This window comes from Thalassophryne amazonica, chromosome 12 (assembly GCF_902500255.1).
Source record: "Thalassophryne amazonica chromosome 12, fThaAma1.1, whole genome shotgun sequence".
NCBI classification, from domain to species: Eukaryota; Metazoa; Chordata; class Actinopteri; order Batrachoidiformes; family Batrachoididae; genus Thalassophryne; species Thalassophryne amazonica.
The window spans coordinates 36,641,429-36,661,024 of NC_047114.1; the positions used below are offsets into that span (position 1 = coordinate 36,641,429).

At 41.6% G+C, this 19,596-nt stretch overlaps 1 protein-coding gene across 1 annotated transcript in view; it reads left to right on the forward strand.

Moving 5' to 3' along the window:
- serbp1b (SERPINE1 mRNA binding protein 1b) overlaps window positions 1–18,807 on the forward strand; it is a 39,654-nt gene extending 20,847 nt beyond the window's left edge. Inside the window, exons 3-9 of the mRNA XM_034183351.1 lie at window positions 1,142–1,282; window positions 5,300–5,371; window positions 11,013–11,087; window positions 11,720–11,897; window positions 14,009–14,074; window positions 16,267–16,452; window positions 18,533–18,807. Of these exons, the coding sequence (XP_034039242.1) occupies window positions 1,142–1,282; window positions 5,300–5,371; window positions 11,013–11,087; window positions 11,720–11,897; window positions 14,009–14,074; window positions 16,267–16,452; window positions 18,533–18,592 (778 nt within the window). The 3' untranslated portion in view covers window positions 18,593–18,807. The remainder of the gene's footprint in view (window positions 1–1,141; window positions 1,283–5,299; window positions 5,372–11,012; window positions 11,088–11,719; window positions 11,898–14,008; window positions 14,075–16,266; window positions 16,453–18,532) is intronic.
- The last annotated feature ends 789 nt before the right edge of the window (window positions 18,808–19,596 follow it).

Consider the following 19,596-nt stretch of genomic DNA (forward strand, 5'->3'; position numbering starts at 1 on the left):
TTCCTGAAGATTATTGACAACACAGTTAAGTACATGGACAACAGATTTAAAAATCTTTCTCAAAAACCCTTGTCTTGTTTCCAAGTTTTTGACCCTTCTACTCTTCCCAGCTCAAGACAAGAGCTGTCAACTTTTGGGGATGAAGAGGTGGACTGTCTTGTCAAACATTTTGACACTTTGCTAAATGAGGAGGAAAATGGCAAAATTCCAGAAGAATGGATGGATCTAAAAATGTGGCTTTCAGCACACCGTGGTAGCAAACTAGACACCTTGTACAAAGATCTCTTATCTGAGAATCCTGAAAACCTGTCCCATGTGTTGTTGCTAGTGAAGTTAATGCTGAGACTAAGTCCAAAAACAGCCATTTTTTGAGAGAGGATTTTTCTGCATGAACCGTGTGAAAACAGTATACTGCACAAGTCTCCAGGCTGAAACACTGAATGACCTTATGCACATCTCCATAAATGGGAAATCAGTGGAATCCTTTTGTCCTGAGACAGCAATTCATTTCTGGATGTTGAGCACAAAGGGCACAAGACATATTGTACACAAAACAGGAAAAACAGTGAGCAGAGAAGAGGAGACTGTGGCACAAGAGGAAATGTCTGAAGATGATGAGACTGTTCCCTCAACAACAACTGGCATTTTCTAATTTGCCAGAATAATCCATTTTCTTGTTCTGTGTTAATAAAAGTTCCAAAAATGTTAATTAGTTAAATGTGTTATCACTTGCATTAAAACATTAAAAACAAAAAATGGGCCAGTTCATTTCATTTCGGGCTACCAAAACCTGAAGAGTGTCTGCCCGAAGGGCTACTAGGGATTTTGAAATTTTGCAAGCCCTGCAACACAGTCAAACTAAATGTTCAGAGTGGGGGGGGGGATATTTGGATTCATTTTCCATACTGTCCAAGCGCGCGCGCGCTCTCTTTCTTTCTCTCTCTCTCTCTCTCTCTCTCTCTCTCTCTCTCTCTCTCTCTCTCTCTCTCTCTCTCTCTCTCTCTCTCTCTCTCTCTCTCTCTCTCTCTCTGTGTGTGTGTGTTTGTTTCTGTTTCTGTGTGTGTGTGTGTGTGTGTGCCAAGTATAATTCTGCAAAACATGATTTGGTCCAATTTTTTTCTTTCTTTTTTCTCTGTTTTAGGCCTTCTGCAGACAGGCCCCCAAGAGGGCGTGGTGGTGGTCGGGGTGGGCGTGGTGGAAGAGGACGCGGTATGGGCCGAGGAGATGGCTTTGACTCCCGTGGGAAACGCGACTTTGACAGACACACTGGCAGTGACAAATCGTGAGTCTGTCATTAACTGACATCTTTGCTTACCTGAACATCATATTCGTAAATGTACTCACTCAGTGTGGGCTGGTATGAGATTTTAACAGAATAACTTTTCAGAAAAATATTGCATTACCTGGTATTATCTGATATTACACAACTCCTTGGGGACATATCAGTTTTGATGTGCACATTCTCTTCATCGCTTCCACCTGCCAAAATATCCACAATTTAAGACTCAGGAAAGCCATAATTTTTATTTATTTTCTACATTGATGATTGTACTTACTCATACAGCTTACCTCTGAAGTTTGTTGTTGATGTTGCTGTTTTGAAAGAAAAAAAAAGGTCGCTTGTAGGTATGGGTATTGATAAGATTTTATCAATATCGATGCCATTATTGATTCCGCTTATCGTTCCGATTCCTTATCAATTCCTCTTGTGACTTTTCTGTGTACTAAAAGTAGACTTTACAGGTTTTTCTATGTCAGCAACATTTTATTGAGTCTTTAAGTAAATAAATATGAAATTGGTAACTGGATCATTGATCTCTAGACATAGAAATAAACAAAATCTGTAGTTTTTGTCAAAAGTATTTCCTTTCAGACATTAATGGCACAAATGTAACTCCGTATATAGACTCTGAGCTGAGCTGCCTGCACTGCACATCAGCATCATTGTCATTCATAAAGAATGGGGGACATCTCATTTTGGGAGGAAAAAAACATTTTAGTCTGCTTAGTTTGTTGTCTGTGTTACAACATTTTGTAAGAGGTGTCATTTGATTTAAAACAGTGATTCACTTTGAAGTTAATAATTCTGGCCGGACTCTAACTTGACTCTGCAGAGAGTGGCGCAGCATTTGGAGCTGTGCGAACGGAACGGAGGACGATTCTCTTTTCTTGCCCGCAACAAGACAGGAGTCCCAGTTAGTGACTTCAATCAGCACAAAAGTGACTCACGATTGACATCTTTAAATGGCTTTGAGGGGATTAAGAAGCGGACTTGCAGCTTCTGAAAAGCAGAGAACCAGTGAAGCAGTGGGTCAAAGCTCTGCTTCATTGCTTCAAGCACAGCCACTGCAGAAGTGGTTGATTGCAGACCCACTGCAGGGTCTGCAATCAATGTAAAAAAAAAAGATCTTTATCCCGATAAACACCCTCAAAAACAACAGCCGCTCTGAAGGACTGATAAGGGAATGATTAAGCAAAAAGGTTATTGATGTCAGTGGATCAAATAATTTCTTATGCTGTGTTTACATATAGGCAGGATGCATTACAAATGTCATATTTGTGTCATTCTTGGCACATTCCTGACATTCTTAATGTGACTTAATGCATCTGAATAGGTTTCTTAATAGTGCGTGTTGGTGCGTGATATTCGTGATTTTTGTGGAGCATGTTTTTGGTTGTCAAAAAATCTTCCACAAATGTCACACACCACCCTCATTTCACCTCATGTCATGAAGGTCGCAACTGAGCGTATTGATCTGTTAATGCTAGAATAGAATTTAAAATTCTTCTTCTTACTTATAAGGTTTTGAATAATCAGGTCCCATCTTATCTTAGGGACCTCATAGTACCATATTACCCCATTAGAGCGCTTCGCTCTCAGACTGCGGGCTTACTTGTAGTTCCTAGGGTTTGTAAGAGTAGAATGGGAGGCAGAGCCTTCAGCTTTCAGGCTCCTCTCCTGTGGAACCAGCTCCCAATTCAGATCAGGGAGACAGATACCCTCTCTACTTTTAAGATTAGGCTTAAAACTTTCCTTTTCGCTAAGGCTTATAGTTAGGGCTGGATCGGGTGACCCTGGACCATCCCTTGGTTATGTTGCTTTAGACGTAGACTGTGTTTCATAATTATTGTATGGCCTTGCCTTGCAATGTGGAGCGCCTTGGGGCAACTGTTTGTTGTGATTTGGCGCTATACAAGAAAAAAGTTGATTGATTGATTGATCTGTCTTGATTAGTGGTGATCCTTGATAGAGCATGACAGCGTTCTTCTCTGATGTGCACACAATTAAACCCTGCTGCACTGCATTCAGTTTCATTGCTGCAGTATGCTGAAGAAGGACAGTGATGCCAAGTTGGCTAAAAGTTTCGTTCCAGTGCTCCTCAGTGTGCTCCTGCAGGTGTTCCACCTGCTGCATGTGCGTGATGTGTGGGAAAACGCACGAGATGAGAGCCGCATGGAGCCACATATTTGGCTCTCTCAGTCTCTTCCTCCTCTCTGTGCCACTCCATGGCACAGAGCCCAACGAAGCATGCAGTCACAAAGTTCTTCTACTGTGGAGCAAACTGGAGCAAATTATTCAGCAGCTGATTGATGAATACGGGGGTGTGTGGAGACAATTTTCCTCATTCACAACGTGACAGAACTTAACGATGCGCTGTTACGCGCGATAACGCACAACAACGCGGGAACTTATTCTTGACCGTGCGTAATGGTTCCTGGTAATTCTCCAGCAACACGTGCCATTAATCGTAACACGTGGTAACAGGTTGCAGCAGTTCCTGAGGACACCTGACGCCTCTGCCTTAAATCATCACATTCGTGATGAGCAGCCAAGAATGTATACTTCGTGGCATTTGTGACTTATGTGTAAACGCACCTTTAACGATTCTCAAAAAGATCCGGTTCTCGATACCCACCCCTAGTCACCTGCAACAAAACAATTTCTCTTATGTCCTCCCTTAATTAATGACAATGCAGCATTAGACCACATGATTCAGAGCAGTAAATACTAAAATTAAATCCAGTGCAAAGGAGCAACACAGGATTTTCTGAGTATTCTTTAATATGTATTATACCCAGTCATTGGTAAAACTGATGCATTTCACAGAAAAAGACTTTTATTAAATGCTTGTTGTTGCCTCTTAACCAGTGATCAAGCTTTGTGGGACTATCAGACTGTCAGCACCTCATTCGTTAACGTCTCAGCATTTATCACAGGCATCAGTCGATTCTGTCTGCACATGATGAAAATAAATCCCATGACCCGCAAACACAAAAATAAAATAATGTTGAAATGACTCTGTTTTGCCTCCGTGTGGAGCGGAGGCGCCGCGCAACACCATATGTGCGCTGGATGTTGTGCTTGTCAATATTTAAGTGTCCTATCTGCCAAAAAAAAAGGGTTCTGCCTGCAGTGGAGATGAAAACCAAGCCAGACAGCCAGGTGTCTGTAATCAACGTAGAGGAATGATCATTTTTCCGACAAACACCCTCAAAAACAACGGCTGCTCTGAAGGACCGATAATGGAATCATTAAGCAAAAAAAAAGCTATTGATATTGGTGGATCGAATAATTTTTTAACGATACTCGAAAAGAACCGGTTCTCGATACCCATCCCTAGTGAAGATTACTGGTTTTACCCCTGAATGTACTGTATAGGTCCACCTGAAGCTACTAAAGACGCTGCACACATGATGGTTGAAAGAGAAACACATTATTAAGTTTCTTTGCTGAATAATTGTCTGTACAAAATGCAGTCTGTTATGTTTTTCCAAATTTTATATGCTCCTTTAATAATAAGATGATAATAATAATAATAATTTAGATCTCTTGCTCAAATGTCTTAAGTGTATAGGGAAGAAAAATTGGCCTTGTTTTCTAATACGTTTGAAGGGGAGTGATCGTTCAACTTTCGTCATTGAAGTGAGAGCCACCTTGGCAGTGCTATGTTCCTGTTTATTTAGAATCAAGGTCCAACCAATATACTGTCACTGTTGGGATTTGTTTGAAGTTAAAGATTGTCATTTTGTCACTAATTATTTGCCTAAACCCTGGTAGAATCTGTGGAGTATTCAGTGCCTTCTGGCCTGAACGCAGAGTGATGTTTTTTCCCATATGACTGAAGAAGTACCACGTGTGCAGGACAAGTCTTATAACAGTGTTTTGTGTGTGTGCGTGTGTTTTTAATGAACTTTATCACAGACATGATGAAGAATTTAAATTTCAAAAGTGTTCTATTAGAAACTGCATATTTTTGGTTGTTGACAATAATCAACATATTTTTTATTCTTATTCTAGCAATCAAAAAAGTGAAGAGAAACGTGGTGGCAGCGGATCACACAACTGGGGTAGCATGAAGGAAGAAGTGAGGTAAGACCCTTGGCCTGTTTGTTATGTCTACATGCTTAAGTACTGATTTTTATAGTCCATACCAAATCACAAGAAGTCACTCCAGTGATCTTCACAAGTGGAAGGGAAAACATGCAAGACATGCAGCTCAGCATCCAGTTGCTCATAAAGTCCAGTGGTCATGTTAATTTTCCAAAAAAAATCGAGCAGTAATGATCATTGACCAGTGACGTAGAACATACACTGGGGTCATCAGTGAGTTCACTGTTCTGATTGCTGTAACCACATCATATGTCCCACAGTGTCAAATCCCTGCAAGTCTCCAGTGAAGGCACATCCTGCACACAATTTGCTGCAGAAGCATAAATCAGGCTTTAAATTAATTAAATAAATCATCATAAATTGTAAATTTATGTAAACTTGATAGCTTAACTATTTTTCTATGTATTTTGATAGTACTTGTACCCAAATGTGTTGCTGATGTGATTAACTGATAAAAAAAACATTGAAAACATAAAAGGTTCGTTCAGTAGTTCAGCACAATTGGCCCCAAAATGGCGCCATGTTCTCAGTTGTTGCTACTCTCTGAATAAAGGGACTCTACCGAAAACAACATGAGTAACCCTGAGCAGGTGAGCTGTAATCAAATAAAAATCCATCTAAATCAATCAATATTCAAGATATCGCAGATTAGTCATCTGTGATTAAATAATAGCAAATCTGTTAGCCCAAGTCACACTCTGGCAGACAGAGGAAAAGGATTATTCAAATACACTCAACAAAAATATAAATGCAACACTTTTGGTTTTGCTCCCATTTTGTATGAAATGAACTCAAAGATCTAAAACTTTTTCCACATACACAATATCACCATTTCCCTCAAATATTGTTCACAAACCAGTCTAAATCTGTGATAGTGAGCACTTCTCCTTTGCTGAGATAATCCATCCCACCTCACAGGTGTGCCATACCAAGATGCTGATTAGACACCATGATTAGTGCACAGGTGTGCCTTAGACTGCCCACAATAAAAGGCCACTCTGAAAGGTGCAGTTTTATCACACAGCACAATGCCACAGATGTCGCAAGATTTGAGGGCGCGTGCATTTGGCATGCTGACAGCAGGAATGTCAACCAGAGCTGTTGCTTGTGTATTGAATGTTCATTTCTCTACCATAAGCCGTCTCCAAAGGCGTTTCAAAGAATTTGGCAGTACATGCAACCAGCCTCACAACCGCAGACCACGTGTAACCACACCAGCCCAGGACCTCCACATCCAGCATGTTCACCTCCAAGATCGTCTGAGACCAACCACTCGGACAGCTGCTGAAACAATCGGTTTGCATAACCAAAGAATTTCTGCACAAACTGTCAGAAACCGTCTCAGGGAAGCTCATCTGCATGCTCGTCGTCCTCATCGGGGTCTCGACCTGACTCCAGTTCGTCATTGTAACCGACTTGAGTGGGCAAATGCTCACATTCGCTGGTGTTTAGCACGTTGAAGAGGTGTTCTCTTCACGGATGAATCCCGGTTCACACTGTCCAGGGCAGATGGCAGACAGCGTGTATGGCGTCGTGTGGGTGAGCGGTTTTCTGATGTCAATGTTGTGGATCAAGTGGCCCATGGTGGCGGTGGGGTTATGGTATGGGCAGGCGTCTGTTATGGACGAAGAACACAGGTGCATTTTATTGATGGCATTTTGAATGCACAGAGATACCGTGACGAGATCCTGAGGCCCATTGTTGTGCCATACATCCAAGAACATCACCTCATGTTGCAGCAGGATAATGCACGGCCCCATGTTGCAAGGATCTGTACACAATTCTTGGAAGCTGAAAATGTCCCAGTTCTCGTATGGCCGGCATACTCACCGGACATGTCACCCATTGAGCATGTTTGGGATGCTCTGGACCGGCGTATACGACAGCGTGTACCAGTTCCTGCCAATATCCAGCAACTTCGCACAGCCATTGAAGAGGAGTGGACCAACATTCCACAGGCCACAATTGACAACCTGATCAACTCTATGCGAAGGAGATGTGTTGCACTGCATGAGGCAAATGGTGGTCACACCAGATACTGACTGGTATCCCCCCCAATAAAACAAAACTGCACCTTTCAGAGTGGCCTTTTATTGTGGACAGTCTAAGGCACACCTGTGCACTAATCATGGTGTCTAATCAGCATCTTGATATGGCACACCTGTGAGGTGGGATGGATTATCTCAGCAAAGGAGAAGTGCTCACTATCACAGATTTAGACTGGTTTGTGAACAATATTTGAGGGAAATGGTGATATTGTGTATGTGGAAAAAGTTTTAGATCTTTGAGTTCATCTCATACAAAATGGGAGCAAAACCAAAAGTGTTGCATTTATATTTTTGTTGAGTGTATGTTGCCCATTGGGAAATGCATCTCCTGTGGAGTTGGGGTGCTAATGGACAGATGGCATCACATTCCACAGGTTTCTGCACCGAGCAGAAGGATTTTCGTGGTTTACAGACAAATATGCAGCATTTGAGCAGTTTGGCCATCTGAAAACATGACGTGTTTCCTCAGCTCCACCGTCTCTCCCTGCAGAGAGAGAGCGAGAGGGTGAGTGAGTGCGGGAGAAAGAGTGACAGACACACAGAAAAAGAGGCAGAAAGAGACGACTGTTGATTTTTTCAAGACATGGAGCTGTGCTGTGTCAGTCCTTTCTCCGCTTGCTGAACTTTTGACCAATCAGAAAGCCAAAATGAACTGTTGGACAGCTGCAGGAAAAATAAATGACATGCAGAGGACAAAACGGTAGATAATGTGGGTTGTGTACAATGTACAGCCCTATTGACATAATATATTTTTGTTTAGGCAGTGATTGTGATCTACTGGTAATAACTGTTGCATGTAGTTTGTGCAGTTTTCTGTTGCATTATTCTTTTTACTGGTTGTATGATGTATTGGATTGGTGCTATTTCAGCTGTACAAACTCAAGTATTACTGTTGGTTTAGCTAGTTTTCGTTTGTAGTTTTCAGTTATTGTTACAAAACTGTAAAATCAAGGATAGAGTCTCAAAAGGTTTTTGTCAAACTGCAGCCTAGACTTCATATGCATTCCCATTTTGGGTTTATATATATTTGTATTTCCTCTATATAGTTGTAGAGATTTGTTTTTATATTGAAAATATATGGCACAAGTTAATCCTCTCCCTCCCAACTCTTCTGTACTTGCTGCATGGTGAAACCGTCTGATAAGACCGATGATTAAGTTGTGCACATATCATTCATCACAGTACCTACTGTGGACAAACTGTATCTGCATGAATTAGCGACCAGGTCCCATTTAAGTAAAAAAAAAAAAAAAAATATATATATATATATATATATATATATATATATACCGTATTTTCCAGACTATAGAGCGCACCTCAGTATAAGCCGCACCCACAAAGTTTTTTTTTAAAAATGGAAATGTACATATATAAGCCACACCGGGCTAAAAGCCGCTGATATCTACCGAACTGATTACGTAGTTTAACTGAACATAACTGAACTGATTACTGTCCATACGGTGATTGTAGCATAAAAGTGCTGATCAAACAAAACAGAAAAATGATTGATTGGTTTATTCATCGTCCTCCTCCGCACTGAAACCACTGAAGTCATCTTCTTCAGTGTCGGAGTTGAACAGCCTCAGAAGAGCTTCGTCACATACCTTTTCTGTGTCGATATCAGTGTTGCTCTCCGTGTCACTGTCATCCCGGGGTGAAGCTGGCTCTGAAGCTGTGGTCCCGTCTTCACGCAGCAGTCCAGCCTTTCGGAACCCATTGGTGATGGTAGATTCCTTCACGCTGCTCCACGCTGTTAGGATCCACTGACAGACATCAGAAAATGATGCCCTTCGCATGCGGCCAGTTTTTGTGAAGGATTTATCGCCGCAAGTCATCCAAGCCTCCCATTCACCACGGAGTGCTGCTTTAAACGCTCGATTCACACTGATGTCCAGGGGTTGCAAAAACTTTGTTGTACCTCCAGGAATCACAGCAGGATTCGAGTTGGTTCTCTTGATGACTGCTTTCACTGAATCGGTGATGTGGGCCCTCATACTGTCCAAAACAAGCAGCGCTTTTTTCCGGTGAAAAAATCCTCCTGGGCGCTTTCCGTAGCACTCCGTTAACCAGTCCTTCATTAGACTTTCTAGCATCCATCCTTTCTGGTTGATTTTAACCACAATGTCCTTCGGGAGTTGGTCTTTCAGCAGAGCTTTGCGCTTAAAAATTACCATCGGGGGAAGCTTCTTTCCAGATGCAGTGCAGCCCAGGACACAGGTGAAATGTGTCCTCTCGTGTCCGGTGGTTTTCACCATAATGGATGATGCACCTGTCTTGTTTACAGTCCTGGTCAGAGGCAGATCAAATGTCAATGGCACTTCATCCATATTTCTAATGTTGTCTGGTCCTATGGCGTTCTCCGCGGTCTTTGCTTCAACAAACTGTCGGAAATTTGCAACTTTTTCCCGGTAGTCCGGGGGGAGTTGCTGACAGAGAGTTGTCCGCGCCCTGATGGACAGGCTCTTTCTTCTCATGAATCTGAAACACCAGGACGGTCTTCTGTTAAAATCGTCAATAGTCATTTCGCGGGCGATTGATTTGGCTTTCACCCGGATTTGTACAGTGGATACACCTCGGCCACCTGCTCTCTGAGTGTTAACCCAGTCCTCAAGAACATTTTCAAGTTCAGGCCACCTGCTTTTATGTCCTCTGAAAGCCTTTCTAGTCTTTTGGCATTGAATGAGTTCTTCCCGCTGCCGTCTCCAACGCCGAACCATGGATTCATTCACGCCAAGCTTACGTGCAGCAGCTCTATTTCCTTCCTTTACTGCCAGATCGATGGCCTTCAACTTAAATGCGGCATCATATGAACTTCTTCGTGTGGTTTCCATGATGAGGGAGCGTGGGTTTGAAAAAAAAAACCTTTGTCGTGCCTGCTGCTTGCATGTGCTAAATGAAAATTAGCGCTTTCTTCTTTGATTTTCAACTTTGACTTCCCACCTCTCGTTTTTTTTTTTTTTTTTTTTTTTTCACTTTCTGCTAAAGCGCCCCCTGGCGGGTGAAGAAAAAAACACAGAAAAGCCGCACCTCAATATAAGCCGCATGTTTCAAAGTGTGGGAAAAAGTAGCGGCTTATAGTCCGGAAAATATGGTATGTGTATGTATATGTGTGTATGTATATATATATATATATATATATATATATATATATATATATATATAATTTTGCCTGGGAGGAAAAGGATTAAATTATGTCTAAAGCGTGAATTGTGTTGTTTGTTATAAAACAAAACATGACAAAAGTTCCACAGGGTGATTACTTTATTTTGGGGGTTGCAATCTATTCTGCATATAATTGTGAATCCATTAAAACAAAGAATGATCTCCAGAAATGTTTCTGTGTAAATGTGCATATTGAAAAATGTTACAACTTGGAATCGCATCAATACACTGCTGCCCCACTGGCCAGATAATGTTACAACCAGTGGCTGTATATGTATCTAATCAAAGACTTAGGTTCAGTAAGTTGTCCAATTATTAGACTGTGCCCTTCTTGTTCAGCAGCACAAAGTGAAGTTTTCTTGCTAATAGGTTTGTGTATTTATTATGTTGCAATGTGTTTGTGTTGTTAGTGAGGCTGAACAGACTGTTGCTGCTGAGACAAACCCAGAGGGAGAGGAACATGCACCTGCTGGCTCTGAAAACAAGTAAGTGTCTCTCTCGCTGAATATGATAATCGAAATTCCGTGTCCAAGAGTTGACATGTTTGCAGAAAAATGAGTCACAAACTCTAACAACGTCAAACATATTGATTTATTAGCATGCCCTGTATCAAAAGAGGTAACTCTGTAAGTGCATTTCTCCCAAAGGTTTATTACAAAAATGATGCACGTTGTTGTGGGTCACTTGGTTTTGAGATTAAACAGTATTGCATAAAGGTTCGGGCATCTGGTTAGGATGCCCCCTGGGCGCCTCCCTAGGGAGGTGTTCCAGGCACGTCCAGCTGGGAGGAGACCCCGGGGACAACCCAGGACTAGGTGGAGAGATTATATCTCCACACTGGCTTGGGAACACCTTGGTATCCCCCAGTCAGCGGTAAAGGGGAAAGGGAAGTTTGGGGTCACCTGCTGGAGCTGTTGCCCCGCGATCCAGTTCCGTATAAGCGGTTGAAGATGAGTGAATGCGTGATGATGAGTGTAAAGGTAAAGGTAAGAGGATTGGCAGTTTGTGATTTAATTTCTGCTTTGGGGTTTTTTGTTTGTTTTTTTTGTTGTTTTTGTTTGTTTTGTTTTTTTGTTTGTTTTTTTTTTGTTTGTTTTTTTTTTTTTTGTCTTTGCAGGGAGAATGAAGTTGAAGAAGTTAAAAACGAGGGCCCCAAAGAGATGACCTTGGATGAGTGGAAGGCCATGCAGGACAAGGAACGCGCTAAGGTGGAGTTCAACATCCGTAAACCTAATGAGGGAGCTGACAGCCAGTGGAAGAAAGGATATGTGCTCCACAAATCCAAGAGTGAAGATGTGAGTATTGTGAGCTGTAATTACTGAGGACTGGGGCCTTTTATACACTACTTTTGTGTGCGTGTGCGCCCAAATGGTACTGTCTCCCGAATGTTAATGGAATGTGTTCTCTCTGTCTTTCTGACTGTTCTTTCATTTCTCTGTGCATCCATTCAGATCATACACAAGCTACAACTCAGTCCTTTAAACCCCACAACTAAAGTTTGAAAGGCATGTTTCTTTTTAAATGTTGTCAACATGACACGATTTATTACACCTGCGAAATGCAGAAATTGTCCTGTTTTTATCCTGGTACGATTGCAAGTCCTTGTACAATTCGTGTGCATCAAATGCCATTTTTGCCATGAATAATAACAATCAGATGTAAGCTTAAAATAGTGATGTTTCATCAAAATCACTTTGTTCTACAACCCCTGGCAAAAATTATGGAATCACTGGCCTCGGAGGATGTTCATTCAGTTGTTTAATTTTGTAGAAAAAAAGCAGATCACAGACATGACACAAAACTAAAGTCATTTCAAATGGCAACTTTCTGGCTTTAAGAAACACTATAAGAAATCAAGAAAAAAAGATTGTGGCAGTCAGTAACGGTTACTTTTTTAGACCAAGCAGAGGAAAAAAATATGGAATCACTCAATTCTGAGGAAAAAATTATGGAATCACCCTGTAAATTTTCATCCCCAAAACTAACACCTGCATCATATCAGATCTGCTCGTTAGTCTGCATCTAAAAAGGAGTGAACACACCTTGGAGAGCTGTTGCACCAAGTGGACTGACATGAATCATGGCTCCAACACGAGAGATGTCAATTGAAACAAAGGAGAGGATTATCAAACTCTTAAAAGAGAGTAAATCATCACGCAATGTTGCAAAAGATGTTGGTTGTTCACAGTCAGCTGTGTCTAAACTCTGGACCAAATACAAACAACATGGGAAGGTTGTTAAAGGCAAACATACTGGTAGACCAAGGAAGATATCAAAGTGTCAAGACAAAACTTAAAGCAATATGTCTCAAAAATTGAAAAATGTACAACAAAACAAATGAGGAACGAATGGGAGGAAACTGGAGTCAACATCTGTGACCAAACTGTAAGAAACCGCCTAAAGGAAATGGGATTTACATACAGAAAAGCTAAACGAAAGGCATCATTAACACCTAAACAGAAAAAACAAGGTTACAATGGGCTAAGGAAAAGCAATTGTGGACTGTGGATGACTGGATGAAAGTCATATTCAGTGATGAATCTCGAATCTGCATTGGGCAAGGTGATGATGCTGGAACTTTTGTTTGGTGCCTTTCCAATGAGATTTATAAAGATGACTGCCTGAAGAGAACATGTAAATTTCCACAGTCATTGATGATATGGGGCTGCATGTCAGGTAAAGGCACTGGGGAGATGGCTGTCATTACATCATCAATAAATGCACAAGTTTATGTTGATATTTTGGACAACTGAAAGGATGTTTGGGGATGATGAAATCATTTTTCAAGATGATAATGCATCTTGCCATAGAGCAAAAACTGCAAAAAGACACATAGGGTCAATGTCATGGCATAGGGTCAATGTCAATGAGCAGTTTTGATTTGATGCATGTGTTAATTTGGGGGATGAAAATTTACAGGGTGATTCCATAATTTTTTCCTCAGAATTGAGTGATTCCATATTTTTTTCCTCTGCTTGGTCTAAAAAAGTAACCGTTACTGACTGCCACAATCTTTTTTTCTTGATTTCTTATAGTGTTTCTTAAAGCCAGAAAGTTGCCATTTGAAATGACTTTAGTTTTGTGTCATGTCTGTGATCTGCTTTTTTTCTACAAAATTAAACAACTGAATGAACATCCTCTGAGGCCGGTGATTCCATAATTTTTGCCAGGGGTTGTACATTTGGTTAAACAAATAGCCAAAAAAACAAACAAACATATGCTCTATCCAGATTCAATAAATAAATAAAAATTGTTGCTTATTGCATCTTTGAAAGCTTGAATGATCTGGGCTGAGATCAAGAGTCACATGACAACTTTAGTGAATGTTTGACTGAACTGTACACTAGAAAAGAGGATGAAGAGAACAGAGATATTAACAGAGGTACCGTTTATCTTTCCATTTCAGAAGCCTGTCGGTGCTTTGATTGATGCCTCAGAGATGGAAGCCGACTCTCACACTCTGTACCACAAGGTGCTTGCATTTTTCACATTCATGTTTCATGTCTATGCATAATTCAGTGTTGAGTGTCTGTCTAAAATCACCTCTTATTTAATGAGGCATAATTCAACTATTTTTCAGCTTTATATTCATTCATTTGTGCGAATGGTTCAATTCTACAACCTCAAATTAGAGAAAGTTGGGACAATATGGAAAATGCAAATTGAAAAAACAAATATGATTCTTATACTCCCGTCACACTAGAGGTTGAATGAGCCTGAATGCCGACCGAATGAAAATTCAGTCTCCATTCGGGCGCTTTCAAAAACCTCATTGTGCATTCGAAACAGTTGGGCACATTTGCACAGCCAGTCCGAATGCAGAGCACATGCACTCAACTCTCAAGGTGCGTTCGAGGTGTAAAAAAATCGGAAGGGCGGTCGAAGTGCAGTCTGACTGCGTTCTAAATATTCTGACAGCATTTGAAACAGTCTGATCACATTCGAAGGAAATTCACCATGATCAGGCACGTCAAATCCTGCCGGCATGTCCCACTTGTGCCACGGATGGCCATACGTGCACCTCTACTGAATCCCATTAGGAGTGCGCAAAGGAAGTATTATTATGTGCAGTGTCTGTGGCACGCATTCATCTTGTGACCTAGACATGAACATTGCGCAATCAAAGCAAAAGCACCTTGTGTCACTGCGATTAAATGCATCTCAGAGCCACGGAACAGCGCATACATCTGAATGGAATGTTATATCCATAATAAACCTTATATTACAGATACATTGTCATTTCCTCTCATGGGTTAGATAATGTATGTGAAATATTATGATCATCATAGCTGTAACACCACATGCAGACGTGCTGTGCTGCTGCCCCACGGTGAGCCAGTGCGTTTCAGAGGCTCAGCACGGACCAGCACATCTGAACAGGGAGTCACAGCTGTAATACACATAATATGACATGTACACCATCTAACTCTGTGGAAGGAATGACGATGGAACTGTTCTGCCAAGCCATTACAATATAAATAAAAATAAAAACTCACCTTTGGGAGGGCTCTAGATGCATCTCACAGCACAGGACAAACACCGGCCAGGCTGCAGCCTATGATGACATCCCTGTCATCCTGGGAGCACCGTGAGATAGCCACGTCACCCAAGTGCTGACAGCAAATGCCTCGTCCACCACGAAATACATATCCTATATGATGTGGCGCAACGCATACCGGACAGCGGGACGCCGCGCTGCACATCAGGGCACGTAACACGCAATCTCAAAGTCTAGACAGTCATATGACACATTAACTGATTGCCAGGAGACGCGTGAACCATAGTATGGTCATCTCATGAACCTAATATCCTGGAGAGAGGAAAGGTGTCAGGCTGTATCATCTGATCGCTGCGCTGCTTGTGCGTGAGGCTGTGTCATCTGATCGCTGCGCTCCACTGTCCAGACGGACAGTGGGGAGCCATGAACAGTTGATAGGACTAATATTTTTGGAGAAATTAGGAATATTAGCTAACAACGGTGAACAGTGGACATTGATAATTACATTCTGGACTCAAGTGCCATTCCAAATCATTATAGAAACATTGCATAAAAATGTTAGCTACCTATTTTATAAACACTACCCAATCTAGAGCCTGTGCACATGTGTATACTTAAGATACACATGAATTTTTCAATAAGACAATGCAAAACCACATTCTGCACACATTACAGAGGCTTGTCTGTGGAAGTAGAGAGTGCAGGTACTGGAATGTGTGGAGAATTTTGAAACAAAATGCATTAATGATGACTCCACATTGCTGCACACCTGGAGACGTGTTTCCAGGCTGAATGGGACAAAATATGTGACATGCTCCATCAGTTGGTGTCCTTAATGCCAAAAATATCTTTTCAGTGAGGTGAGAAGGGAGAGCAACATAATAAAGTAGTAATTGCTTTAGTGTGCCAGGTTTTTTTGGTGGGGGGGTTGCAGGGCTGAAATGCAGGAATAGATGAATATTAACAGATAAAATGAAGTTGACCAGAAAAAACTAAGTATTTTGGGTTCATGCGTTCTGCAGTGAAATAGAACTCAACTTAAATGTCAAAATATTTTGACATTTTCCATATCATCCCACTAATTTCTGATTTGATGTTGTAAAAATAATCACCTGCACTTAGTTTGGTGACAGTTGAAAAACTTTGTATCATACTTTTGTTTTCAGAGCATCTCAGACGAAGCTAGTGATCATCACTTCCGCAAACCAGCCAACGACATCACTTCTCAACTGGAGATCAACTTTGGAGATCTTGGCCGCCCTGGTCGCGGGCGTGGAGGTGCTCGAGGAGGCAGGGGAGGCCGTGGTGGGGGAAGCAGCAGGACACCACGTGTGGGGGGACGGTCCGAAAAGGTAACAAAAAAGTTGCTGTTACTGCTGAAAACAAAGGTTTTGTTATCGCTCAAAAGATTTGGTTCACAACAAAGGATTTGGTGTTGCTTTTGTTCATGAGGAAGAAATTTATTTTTTAGCTGTAAGCCTAAAAACCACTGACTGGAAAATGTGCTATGAAGCATTAATGGCCCAGTCACATCACACACAGCGTTTGCTGAACGAAGGAAAAAAGTCACAAATCGTCGAGAAAAAGTGGACGAATGAGCCGGCACATCTCCCATCATCAAAAATCCTGCGAGTGCAGAGCGCATAAAAGACCGAAACTAACAAAAGAAAAACAAAGCAAACGGCGACCTTGACGCTGTGATCATTTCTGCAATGAGTCTGTGCTCTCAACAGCCACCTGCAGCTGCTTTGTCTTGACAACAGGATGGAACATGTGCACGCCCATGCACATTGGTGCCAGAGACGGCATGCGAACATGCGTAAATAGTTAAAGTAGTTCATCAGATGTTCTTGCCACTATTGTTTCTGTATGAAAATGCTTATCGAGTCGTGTTCAGCTCATCGGATCTTTAGTTATTGTTCCGTATCGTCAATGTTCATGCAAGACGTCGGACTTGGGAGATTGGGCGACAGTTAAACGGAACGCTGACGGTATGGGAACTATGCAAATGATGAGGAACCATCAAGACAGAAAGCAAAACTGAATACGGATGAATTGAAGTTGCTGTCAGGATTTGTTCACATTTTTCAACATTTTGAAAATTCTGACAAAGCGCCAGCTACAGAAACGAAGGAACCGTTAAACGATGTTCGCGAAAGTCAACGCAAGTCCAGATTTCTTGTTTCGTTTTGGCTTCGGTGTCCTTCGTTAGTGCCGTGTGACCGGGGCTTAAGGTTGTGTAATAAATGAGTGTGGATGTGCTGCATGCATTCACACACACGCTGATCTGTCTGACTTTGGTGTTGGTGCTGAGTCATGTGATTTAAAAATTTAGGTGTGCAGTGAGTTAAGATATACAGTAAAACTAGCCTCAACCATCATATAAACTGGATAATCGCACTCACTGGACAAAAGCAACAGTCCAAATGCTTTGTAATGTTTTCCATGTAATAAACACAGTATATACCAGATTTTATATAACAGATTTTCGCCCACATTGGACAAGTGCCCTGTCCGACCGTGATGCATTCTCATTAAAAACCCCTCGCATATACCGGACAGAGCAGTCTGCGCATGCACAGTAACAGAGGTATGAAAGTTCAGCACTGACACTCGCCGATTATTTTTTTCAAACCGATGGGACCCACAGTCTTTGCACCTGCTGCATCAAACACCACAAAAGGCTGTGATCACAAATTGTACACCTTACCTTTGGTTTGGAGGTTGTACAAAGAAAAGCTCATTGAGTGACAAATTCTCTGATCCAAGAACCAGAGCAGGTGGGTCCACAGATGTGTGTAGAGATCTCCACAGCTTCTGTTTGCAGTTTCTCCAGGACTCAGGTGCTATGAGCTCCGTCCCAGCGCCGAGTCCTGGAACTTAGAGATGCAGACACACACTGCTCCAGCTGTGGCTCCAGGCACATTTCGTTTAAAGCGTTGAGTTCAGCATTAGCTTCAGTTTTGTTTTGTTCCTCTTTCATCCCTTTTGCGCTCTTGGTTCGCAGACTATTTGGTGCTAAAGCTCGTTCATTCACATTTTCTCAATGAATTGTGACTTTTGTACTTTTTTCCCTTTGTTCAGGAATCGATGTGTGACTGGGCCATAATGGTTATAGCATAATGATCAATTGCGTAAAATTTAATTCAGTCCGTACGGACTGAATTAACTTACATGGTTTGGGGTGGGGGGCATCAGCAAACATTCAGCTGTGAGGGACACACAGCTGTCAAGTAAATGTCTGAATTTAAATTTGTGTCATCAACCTGTTTTCCATACACCCACAGTCAGCTGTCTTGATTTGTTATGGATTTACTGTCTTCCAACCTCTGTTTTAAGTTAATGATCATTGACTTGTGTGGTTTTTTTCTTTTTTTTTCCTGTGATTTAAACTTTGTGCCGGTTTTCTTGTTTGTTTTTTCCCCTCACCAGCCTGGTGGTGCATCAGTCCCCAACGTGGATGATCCTGAGGCCTTCCCGGCTCTGGCCTAAGGCTACTTTTCCACCACCAGCCCATCCATCAGCCCTTCCGGGCCCCTCCTCTACGAGGCTTGCATGCTTACCACATCTTAAGTATATGAGAAAACAGAAAAAAAAATTTAACGACACATAAGACTGTCATCCCATACCACTTACAACACCAGAGGACTAAAATTTCACCTGTTTTAAAGGAGAACAAAAGACTAAAAAAAAAAAAAATTTAAAAAGGTGGGAAAAGGACCTCTTGTTACAGTGAAGTTTTATATTTGGGATCATGAAAGCAGGGATGTTTTCATTTTTTGTTTGTTGGGTTTTTTTTTTTTTGTTCCTTCAGCGATTATGCATACTTCATTGATGTTTTTGTGCTGCATTTTCAATATTAGTTTGAATTGCGTTCATCTTTTTCCCCTTGAAGCTTTTCAGGCTCTTTCCACAAACCTTCAGCTGAGTAGTTTGTGGCCCATCTTAGAAAAGCCCATGGAAGAGTTATTTTTCCCAGTAATATACACTGATGTGGTAACTCTGCACTACATTTAGTAAACTTGTAGTAGATATTCTGAAGTATGGCTGAATAAGCATTTTAAAGTGTAATTACTTATCCTGACTACCTGTCCATTTGTGAGGCACAAACGGAGGATGGGTAACCAGGCAAAGTGACTTTCTACTAAAGCTTGGTATTTTTCTGCTTGTTGTGCAGTGACCGTTAAAGCTTTTTTATTTTATTTTATTTTATTTTTTTGGTGGACCAGTGGTTAGCAAAGCTCCGTGACTCTTGATTCACATGTGCGACCTATGTCATCAGGGTGTCCCAGAGCCCAATGTAAGTCTTTAGGCTGGTCCTCTTAGCTTGTACAGACTTGTATCTTCAGGACCACCACTAAGCAGGGGTTTGTGGGTTTGTGTGTGTGTGTGTGTGTGTGTGTGTGTGTGTGTGTGTGTGTGTGTGTGTGTGTGTGTGTGTGTGTGTGTGTGTGTGTGTGTGTGTGTGTGTGTGTGTGTGTGTGTGTGTGTGTGTG